Here is an 11,391-nt window from a genome sequence, read left to right as displayed (position 1 = left end):
CAGAGGGCGGCCGGCACTCGGGAAGATCCGCCAAGCTCCCGAAGAAGACGTCACTGCTGACGATCGGAGACCGTGGACGACACGACATGCGGTGAGTATAATGCACCACACTTCCGGGTCTAGCGGGGGTGGGGGGAAACACGGGGAAGGGGGCCATTCACAGACATAACATACATTACAAAGTTGTATAACTTTGTAATGTGTGTTATTCTGTGAATAATTTTTTTTCGCCGGACAACCCCTTTAAAGTGACTGTACCACCAGGCCCAGGCTGAAGCACTGCAGGCAGGCTGACCCACCCCCAGTGGGAAGAAACCCCAGCCCCTCCATGACGTGACTCCATCAGAATCCATGGAACCCTATCATAGAGGGGCTAGGGTTTCCTCCCACTAAGGGTGGGTCGGCCGGCTCCAGTGCTTCAGCCTGGGCCTGGTGGTACAGTCACTTTAAAGAGGTACTCCGGGCTGGGGTCATTTTTATTGCACGACCGGGGATCGCGCCGCCCCGTTCTCCCATCCAGCTGCTGCTTCCTTGTCTGAGCTGCGGCTTGAGACGTCTCAAGGCAGCTCAGCCATTTAGCGCCTGAGGCGGACTCCGCTATGACCGCTAAATGGCTCAGCGGCCTTGAGACATCACGTCTCAAGCCGCAGACCAGGATGTGGCAGCCAGAAGGGAGAACAGGGCAGCGCAATCCGGGACTCGATGCTGGAACTGGGGAGGTAAGTGACTGGCGCCTTCTATATCCACCCCCTCCCCAGCCGCACAATAAAAATGACCCCAGCCCGGAGTACCTCTTTAAAATTGTCTTCTACAGGCGAGAATGCATTAGAATTTTTAAATATCCTCAGCTTCAATAGTTAAAAGGGTTGGCCACTTCATAGTAAAATGATTCATTGTACAGTATTAATAAGATTGTGTCCATCCACTGGGCCCTATTACATGGGACGGTTAGTGTGTGGAAAATCGTTATATTGTTCGAATTCAAATGATAATCGTCCTGTGTAATTGCAGGCAATGATCGAAAAATCATTTGTGTGTCGTTGATCATTGATTTAGATTGTTAATCGTTTGCTGTAATTCCGCATTCAGTCTCTAATCGTTCAATGTAATTGCACATCCTTCCTTCTTTTGCCGGGATCAGATGGAGTAAACTATCGTTGTAATGGTAATTGTAACGATCGTAACTAATGACTATCGTTCTGTGTAATATGGTGAACGGTCTTGTTTGCGATCGTTTATTGTTAAAAATCGATTCTAATAGGTCTCTAACAACAGCCTCCTGTGGGGCTAATATCAGATAACCCTCCTCCAGGCTGTGCCATCCTCCTCTGTATGCCGAGCGGTGATTAAATCCATAATATGGGCAAGTATATAGGAGCATCTGACCATACTTCTCCCTCAGTGTCCTCCACTGTCTGTATACGTCTATGAAGGATACCAGGGGAGAAGCAAATATGGGGCTATAAATCCAGTGCATAACCTTACTAATACTAGTGCACACTGAATAATTTTACTATAAAATGACCCTTTAAGCACCCTTTAACTACATATAATGTAACAGATCTGTTACATTATTTCCTTTTTACCGTATCCTCTCTTTATTCTGCAAGTTGGGGGTAGTTACTTGAAATATAAACTATTTAGTTACCTCCATTAAAGACAAGTATAAAATATTGCCTTGCACTGGCATGTCCACTAGCGCCACCAAGTGGCCCAACTAGTCATGAGAAAGGTACAATGCTAAAATGACATTTGGGTGTTTCGGTTATGGGCCTAATTTTTACTTATCAAGTGCTCATATCAAATGTATACCATCCCTTAAAAACTAACAAAAAAAGCTTTATATCTCCTGTACATATCCTTTTAAGTATTCCCTGAACTTTTCTTACATACACAACAGAAATGCATATTGTATATTTATTGATGCCTCCAAATGGGTTTACAATGAACACTGGCATGTTTTAATGGAGCTGATTCCATAAGTAGAAAAATGATGCGGGGATCAAATTCACAGATAACCTATCCAGAACAAAAGGACGCTAGTTAAACTACACTCCCTCTTATTGAGAGGAAGGAGACATAGCAAAGTGCAAATCTAGACAAGATAGGAAACTAATAACCTACTCCCCTTCCCATAATAAATATATTAAATGTAACGTGCATAGTAACTCCCTGCTTTAAGTGCATCCATTACCCACCGTTTCTCATTCCGCATGGACCATCTTCATTCCCTGCAAAGAAGTAAAGATGCCGACCAATTACTGCATTGTGTAGCAATCTAGACTCGCAAGGTGTCTCTGGTCCCATTTTTCACCTAAAATTGCCCATCCCACCCGTCCCTTGTGCCCATATTTTCCATGCATCCCATGGTTACTCCATATAATAAAACATAATACAAGATTTAGAGTAATAAATTAAGGGGTAGGAAGTGGGCTGATTGGTTGGCAGTGCATTCAAGTTCATCTATAGCCCAAAAAGGTATCTGGGACATGCCGCTATGCAGAAGCGAGGCACGGCCACTGGAAGAAAAAGGTTTCCCAGGCTGCAACAAGGCTCAGAACTGTGAGGCTGTGCTGGGATCACACTGCAGTAACCGTACGATAGATGGGTCACTCTTGGCACCTTTAATAAACTCCTCCAAGGATAGTTTACCTGAAAAGATAGAAGCAGAAAAAATAATGGTAAGAAGCTGAAATGATGTAGCAGTGGACACAGTACAAGGATGGCAAATGTGTTTTTTTCTGGGATATTTTACCTATTCTCTGGCGTATAAGACAGGTAAAATATAGAGTTTGGGATATACTTGCTGTATAAGACTACCCCTCTTCCAACGCACACCAAATAAAAATTGATAAAAAACATCAGACATCAGTGATATCTGAGAGGCAGAGAAGGAGGTACAGTAATACTGGTGGGATACAAGGGCGGCCAGACGGGGGAAAGGTGTGTGTTTGTCTAGGCACAGCGCCAATCTACAGTTTCTCTTTTTTTTCCATACCCCGGACACCTGCAACTTGCTTTGTCCTACGTACAGTCACCGCATATGGCTGGGGATGCGGCTGTTTTGAGCTCCCCCCACCATATGCGGCAACTGCAGATTCTCCAGTCCAGTTCTGAAGTTTTTCAGCAGCTGCCCTTTAAGACAACACCTGGCGTATCCCTGACTTTTGAGAAGATTTTCCTGGGTTAAAAAGTAGTCTTATACGCAGGAAAATAAAATATATGAAACACATCATACCATGTCCCTTTAATAATATGGTGCAATGTCCTTAAAAAAAAAGTCTTCATAGCCCCTTTTTGCAAAAACCTAAAGCTGCAAAATAAACAGTGTAGGTGAAGTGTTGTCCATTTTGAATTAGCGTCCAAGTCACATGACCTGGCGATAGGATCGCATCATCCAATAGATCTAGTGCTGCCCATGCATGCAGGCACTGGGTGCCAGCCAAGGCTGTACTGACTGCTGCTCAACTTCCATCTATTTCCATAGTTCTTGTGCCAAAAGAAGCCTCTCTGGGTGCAAGGACGACACTGGAGGCAGCATATGGCATGTGTAGTGGAGATCAATAAGTTATGCTCCTTCCCAGGCACTAGAGCATAGGAAAACATAGCTCATTTGCTTCTAAACACATACACAGTGCACCAGGCACTATGTAAAACACACTGTCACAAACATGACGGGTCACACTCAGTGTAGCTGGGATGAAGAAACGCTCTGCTCTGTGCTTCCAACGTACCATCATTATTTGTGTCCATCTGTCGGAATATTTTCTCTGTGCGTTTCTCTGGTGTGGACTCATCTTCTGGCATTTTCATTACAGAGGAAACCATCTTATAAATTGCCTGTGAACAGAAGTCGGACAGGAATCATGCATTATGTTAAACGCACCAGCAAAAGCTGTGGCTATACAATATATCCATGAGCCCTGAATCCGGCATGTATACCTTTACCCATAGGAAACTGCTTACTCAAAGTATTTGCTTCCCTTTACCAAACTAAGTATGGTACGGGAAAGGCATTGTATCATAGACAAAGCTTAAAGGGGTCTCCAGGACAATACCAATAAAAACTACTGAAAAGCACTCAGGATGTGCTCGTAATCTACAGTTACATTACATTCTGGGCTCAGATTAATAATCTTTATTTCTGTTTCTGCAGGGGTCTTTAAGTGAATGTACCACTAGTACTTCGCTTTTTTTGTCTTTTACATGGTCCTTTTTTTGAACTGCAGCCCAGTTCCCGCACACGGCGCCGGTCTATTACCAGTCAGGCATCCGCCGGCCTCCAGTGTGACAAAATCCCCTCCCCTCTGTGACGTGGCTCATTTAGAATCAGTGGAGTCGCGTCACAGAGGGGAGGGGAGATCGCCACAGTGGGGGCCGACGGGCCCACCTCCAGTTACTCATGCCCGATGATAGCCGTGTGCGGGAATCAGTCTGCAGTTTAAAAAAAAAAAAAGACCATGGCACAAGCATCCCCGAAGAGGCGCTATTCCCTTCATGTAAAAAGCGATGTTCTAGTGGTACATTTGCTTTAAAGGGGTATTCCAAGAGATTACGGGGGGATCTTTGTTTTGAGTAGAGTTGTGGGTACGGTATGTTATGGAGCCGCCGAAAAGAACCAAGAACTCTGCTCTTTCCAGCGGCCTCAGAGAATAAATAGAGCAGTGGGTCACTTGCCGTACCCACGACCCTATTAAAAAAAAAAAAAAGGAGCTGCATATCGTCAGGGGGTATGGAGGTCGGACATCCCTCCCACGCGATCTCTTACTTGTTCCCTATCCTGTGCATAGTTGGAATACCCCTTTAAATTTAAAGGAAGTATCATAACTGCACAGGAGAGAGTATATCATCACTATCCTTGTAAGCATCCCTCCAATAACAATGTCCCCAATACGCTGGCTATATAAAGTATGCAATCCTCATGTTAAATCGATTGACTGATCAGCAGCCAGGAAAACAGGCCGTTTCCCTGCAGGGTTATTTCCTAACGTCACACGACACGGAATCTATATTTCAAGGCCTGGCTCATCCTTTGTAATTATTATTACATGGTAAATGGTAGAATGAGAATAGTGAGAAAAGTACTGTTTAGAGTAGAGGTGTATATAGGATTTGCATGGTCTGCATGCATTCACTGTACAACACTACAATGTAGTTGGATACAGCCGATCAGCAACAAACAGCTTTAATTTTCTGCGTCTACATGACACAAATATATATATATATATATATATATATATATATATATATATCACACGAGTTATGCTTTTATTGCTGTAGCTAGCATAATGCCATGTCACATTGTTCTTGAACTCTAAATTGCATTTTCATTCTCCACTTACCTGTACTATCTCCAACATCTCCTCCCGGCTGATGTAGCCGTTGCCATCTAGGTCATACATACTGAATGCCCACTTAAGTTTCTGCTCCAGTTTCCCCCTCGAGGTGACACTCAGGGCAATGATAAATTCCCTGAAATCTATAGTCCCGTCACCATTTGTGTCGAATGTACGGAAAACGTGTTCAGCGAACTTGGAGGCGTCTCCGTAGGGAAAGAAGTTGGCGTAGATCTTTTTAAATTCTTCCACGTTGAGAATGCCAGATGGACAGTCCTTCAAGAAGCCCTTATACCACTCCTGCAGCTCGTGGTCCGAGAATTCCGTATTCTCCCGCAAGTCTTGTAGCATCTCTGGGCGGAGCTTGCTGTTCTGCTTCCCCATTGCCTGCACAGGCCAAAACACAACATGGAATAAAACATTAAGAAGTGTGACAATGGGAAAAGAAAGACCCTTACATCCTGAATACCACAATATGGAACAAGGACTCTGAGGTCATGTCATATGAATCTCTAGCCTCTATTCATATAGCCAGCCAGTTTTTGTCTTATGATCTGAGGAAATAGCAGCGCCTATAAAATCCCACAAAACCACCCTTGGCTACTGACAAGAAGGTTAGACGTCTCCTGGAGACAGGAATGGTTTGCAGCACAAATAGAACGGTCCCAAGGTAAGCAGCTCATTGCAGGTGCGGGCTGGAGGCTACAGTCACACAATCACTAGTTTTTCAGGACTATATATGACGTCTGCAATTATCCGCAATCCACAAAAAATGTGACCAGGCATCCATAATCCGTATTTTTTTGCAGATCAGCAAAAAGTGGAAGATGATTAGGTGAGTTAAATAAGTGAGAATGGTTTAGGCTATGTCCACACGGTATACGAACAATGGCCATTCTTTGGCACGCAAAAACAACGGCTGTTGTCTTGAGTATCAAGCAACAGCCGTTGTTGCACTGAAATCAATGCAGAACGGCTGCAAATAATTGACGTGTCAATTATTTCCACGGCCGTAGCGAACAAAAGCTGTTGCGAACAACGGCCTTTGTTCAATACACTGTGTGAACATTGGTCATTGTTTGGATTGACTTCAATGCAAACCATTTTTTAATTGAAAACAACGTCCGTTCTTGTCATTAAAAATGATGTCACGTGAAAATAGCCTTAAAATGATTACTCATCTGTATTTTTTACGGATTGGCAGACGTTACAGACCGTAAAAATTAAGGACTCTCCCATTAACTTCTATGGGACCATCTGTGCCGCGATAAACAGAAGTTGTCAGTAATTTTTGCAGTATCTGTACAACTACAGTGTGAACAGCCTAATTGGAATCAATGGGCTTTAAATTTGTCCCAAATTGCAGACAAACTTAGGGTCCATTTACACAGAAAGATTATCTGCCAAAGATTTGAAGCCAAAGCCTGGAATGGATTTGAAAAGAGGAGAAATCTCAGGCTTTCCTTTATGACCTGATCTCTGTTAATAGTCTGTTTCTGGCTTTGGCTTCAAATCTTTGGCAGACAATCTGTCAGATAATCTTTCTATGTAAATGGACCCTTAGGTCACGTGTAAATGTAGTCTAGGGCTACTCTCACACGTTCAGTAGGGTTTCAGGTCCATATATGATGTCTGTAGTCATCTGCAATCCACAAGAAATGTATCCATACTCCGTATTTTTTTGCGGGTCAGCAAAAAGGGGGAAGGTAATAATTCTATAAGTGGGAACGGTTTAAAATGATATTTCATATTGATTTGCGGACGTTATGGAGGTTTCATCCGTAACAATTACGGATCCCCAAGTATTACAGACGTTCCCATTGACTTCTATAGGACAATCTGTGCAGCAATTATGCTCTGCACTAAAGATTGCCAGTAATATGGACAGTGTTAAAAGCCCAAATCGGCTGATCCGTAACTACAGACAAACTTAAGGAAAGTATGAATATAGCTTTAGTCTAAGTTATTAAATGACTAATGTCCTGTGAATATTTGGCGATGGATGCAGAAGGTCATGTCCGTCTCTTCTCCTTGTGACCTCCTATGGGACTCTCCTCTAAAGCTTGACAGCTACTTTAGTTCGATTTTTAACAATCATCATTAACCCACAGAAGGGTAAAGAATTACTTATTACGCCTCTGAAAGGAAGAACATCTGTAACTCACTCTACTGAGACAAATGAAAGACTCAAGGCCATAATTAAGTAAGGAGACTAAGAAATAACTAGCTCGGTAAATCTCCGGATAGTCCATAGAGATCAGACTGTCATTTCACAAGTAAAAGCTGACAGATAATGTCTAAAAGCCATAATACTCATCGCAGCCATAACATTTGTGCCAGATACTCGGCTTTATACTAAGGAACAATTCCCAATGTTGGCAGAGTTCTGTTGAAAACCTGACACTTACTGGAATGTCTCAGGTAAACTTAGGGTACACCTGGGAATTCTATAATAAGCTATACCTATGAGCCATGTTCTGCTTTTATTAAGTGCTGTATGGAGTCTTCAGGTCTGCGTATTACAAGCAGATTCTGCTGCAGAAACTAGAAATTTTGGGTGAAAATTCACATAATAGGTATGTGGCCGTGGATGTCTTGTGTGGGGATAACACCTGTATTAGGGCCGTTTTACACGGGACGATTATTGTATAAATTTAATCAGATTTAAACCATAATCATTTTGTGTAATAGCAGGCAACCATTAAACAACCAACGAGAAAGCGTTGATCATTTGATAGAATCTGGACCTATTTTTATTACTGATCGCTCGAACATTCTTCGATGTAATAACACGTCATTTGGTCGTTCCCTGGTCTATCAGCCAGGAAAGGACGAGTGCAAGAATGACCGTAAGTAATGATCCTCGTCCTGTGTAATAGGGTGAATGATTTAAGATTGTTTGCCATAGCGGTAGTTTGAGATTGTTTATCATTAATCGCCGAAAAATCTTCCATGTAATAGCACCCTTACACTATGCCTTGTTTCATATTGTTGTTGCGAAGACTGCAGCCAATGTTTCCACTATGATTAAATGCCCTATTACACCAAGTATTTATTGGCAGTATTCGGCCTATTATCGCCTGGTGTAATAGCTAGTGTTAAAAGGCAACAATCAGCCGACATGATCCTTGTCTTTCAACATGTTGAAATAAACGTAATAATGTCGCTATATCTTATGGGCTCCCTCTCTCAGCCCCCCCCCCCCACACACACATACACTTGTCCCCACGTGTAATAGCACCAGCAGCGAGTGGGGAATGAGGAGCAAGCGAGCGCTGATCTGGCAGGTCGGCACTTGCTTGCTCCTCCTGATTGGCCCGTGTAATAGGGCCTTAAAGGGGTTGTCCAGCGAAAAACGTTTTCTTTCAAATCAACTGATATCAAAAAGTTACATAGATTTGTAATTTACTTCTATTAAAACATCTCAAGTCTTCCCATACTTTTTGGCTCCTGTATGTCCTGCAGGAAATGTTATTTTATTTTCAGTCTGACACAGGGCTCTCTGCTGACATCTCTGGCCGAGACAGGAACTCTTGGTTTTCTATGAATCCCCATAGAAAACCTCTCCTGTTCTGGACAGTTCCTGTCTCGGCCAGAGATGTCAGCAGAGAGCACTGTGTCAGACTGAAAATAAAACATTTCCTGCAGGACATACAGCAGCTAATAAGTATAAGAAGACTTGAGATTTTTTATAGAAGTAAATTACAAATCTACTTAACTTTCTAACACCAGTTGATTTTAAAGAAAAATATTTTCACTGGACAACCCCTTTAAGGCTAAGTTCACATCACATTTTAAAATTTCTAAAAACCCACAATTTTTAAACAGGAAGAGGTGTACTGTTGAGTTTGTGCAGTGCACGGCAGCACTGATTGGCTGAGCGGGACCAGAGCCGGGAGCCTCACATGCAGCCGCGGCGCCGAGCAGGTAATGTATGCTCTCAGCAGCGGGCTGCAGGCAGTTAACTCACATACTCACAGCGGGATGTCAATCCCACTGCTGGTATGTGCTTTTAAAGGGATGAATGGCACTGGATCCGCAGTGGATTTCGCTGCGGTTCCATTACGTGTGAAGACACCCTTAAAGTGACTCTGTACCCACAATCTGCCCCCCCAAACCACTTATGCCTTCGGATAGCTGCTTTTAATCCAAGATCTGTCCTGGGGTCGGTTCGGCAGGTGATGCAGATATTGTCCTAAAAACAACTCTTAAACTTGCAGCTCTGTGTCAAATTTCTGTGGCCCAGAGTGTGTGGGCCCAAGCCTTGCACCGCCTCTCCATCCCTCCTCCTCATCATCATCATTAGGAATGCCCTGGGTAGTATTTTCCCTAATCATCACATGTGTGAACACTGCACAGGGGCCTTAACGATCCAGCACATGTGCAGTCTTCACACAGGTGATGAATAGGAAAAATCCTGCCATGGGCATTCCTTATGGTGAAGACGGCGGGGAGGAGGGACAGAGAGGCGGTGCAAGGCTTGGGAAAACACACTCTAGGCCATGCCACAGTGCTGCAAGTTTAAAAGTTGTTTTTTAGGACATTAACTGCATCACCTGCCGAACGGACCCCAGGACAGATCTTGGATTAAAAGCAGCTGTCCGAAGGTAAAAGTAGTTTGGGGGGGATATATTGTGGGTACAGAGTCGCTTTAACCATGATGGATGCCCCATCGAAAACCAATGGATCGATTTAAAAAAATAAATAAAACTCATTTAGCTTTAACAGGACCAGACGTGTCAAACTCAGGTCCTCCAGCTGTTTTAAAACTACAATTCCCATCAAGCGTCAGGTTCAAACACTGTTTATGGCTACGTGTAGATGATTAGGCAGTGTCTATAGAGATGGAGGTTGTAGTATATTGGAATGGGGTTTTCAGGAAGCCACTCAATAAGCTTAGGGTCCTAATAGACTAAGTGATTTTTAACGATTGCAAACTATAATCGTTCACTCCATCTGACTCCAATGAAGGAAGGATGTGGAATTACACTGAACAATTAGTGAACGAATGCGGAATTACATTGAACGATTAACAATGATTTTGTTGTTAGCCCCAAATCAACGATTTCTCGTTCATCCTTTGATCGTTTCCTGCATTTACACAAAACGATCATTTAAATACAAACGATATAATGATAATTCACACGATAATCGCCCCGTGTAATAGAGCCCTAAGTGCATGAACCAACATACTTAATCACAAAAATGGTGGTGACCAGCCAAACTTTTTAAATAAGGTATATGGGCAAATCTTTGAATTCTTACAGCTTCTGACTTTTATTTTTATGATTATATCAGAACCTTGATAGCTCATTTACAAGATTAGAAGAACTTTCATATGAAGTTACTGCTCTTGGGGCCCATTTATATGCATTGTTATTGGTCACACATCTCCAGTCTGTGCGGCCGATAACCACGATTTTACCAGCTGCACAAAAGATCCTATCGGCCGATAAGCAAGCGGTTGCTTGTTTGTCGGATGATTGCTGGCCCCTTTATAGTACAGTCACAGTCAGTTATTAAATTGAAAACAAAGCCAGAAATCTCAGTTTTTCCTTTATGACCCGTCCTTCATTTATAATCTGTTCCTGGCTTTGGCTTCAATAAAAAACAATTAAAAACCTGTCAGTGTGAACACACCCTTACAAGACCAGATTATAAAAAGGTAAATGAGTGTTCAGCCCATATAAGAGGGCCCTTTGTGTACATGTCCGCAGGCAAAGGATAGGGAGATGACAGAGACTAATGCAAGTTATTAAATTTACAGTATGGGGATTTAGATGTCCTCTAGCTATAGAAGTTCACTGTATACTAAACGGCTTTTCAAAATGCTGCCTTATGCTGAAGAATCCAAACAACTTGCAGTTTCTGGAAGCATCCTTTTAAAATGGATGTTATAATAAAAAAGGGTACTTATCAAAAAATAAGTACCTGTTAGAAAATCCCTCTGCCATACCCATGCAAGTTTCTTTTGTGTGTGTATATACAGTAAATGTCCAGGGAACCAGTCATCAATCTCCACCTAAAGGCCCTATTACACAAATTGATTATCATC

General features: G+C 42.7%; 1 protein-coding gene across 4 annotated transcripts in view; it reads right to left on the bottom strand.

The window, feature by feature from the left end:
* Positions 1-632: 632 nt before the first annotated feature.
* HPCA (hippocalcin) overlaps positions 633-11,391 on the bottom strand; it is a 55,523-nt gene continuing 44,764 nt past the window's right edge. For 3 of the 4 annotated variants that reach the window (XM_069971371.1, XM_069971374.1, XM_069971373.1), the window contains exons 2-4: positions 5,343-5,723; positions 3,735-3,840; positions 633-2,652 (exon numbers count right to left, since the gene is read on the bottom strand). In XM_069971371.1, the coding sequence (XP_069827472.1) occupies positions 2,555-2,652; positions 3,735-3,840; positions 5,343-5,723 (585 nt within the window). In that variant the 3' untranslated portion in view covers positions 633-2,554. The remainder of the gene's footprint in view (positions 2,653-3,734; positions 3,841-5,342; positions 5,724-11,391) is intronic. The other variant, XM_069971372.1, reaches the window with a different exon arrangement.

This window comes from Dendropsophus ebraccatus, chromosome 5 (genome assembly GCF_027789765.1).
Source record: "Dendropsophus ebraccatus isolate aDenEbr1 chromosome 5, aDenEbr1.pat, whole genome shotgun sequence".
In the NCBI taxonomy this organism is placed as follows: Eukaryota; Metazoa; Chordata; class Amphibia; order Anura; family Hylidae; genus Dendropsophus; species Dendropsophus ebraccatus.
Note: the sequence above shows the minus strand (reverse complement) of the source record. Positions and strands in the feature narration are given on the sequence as shown.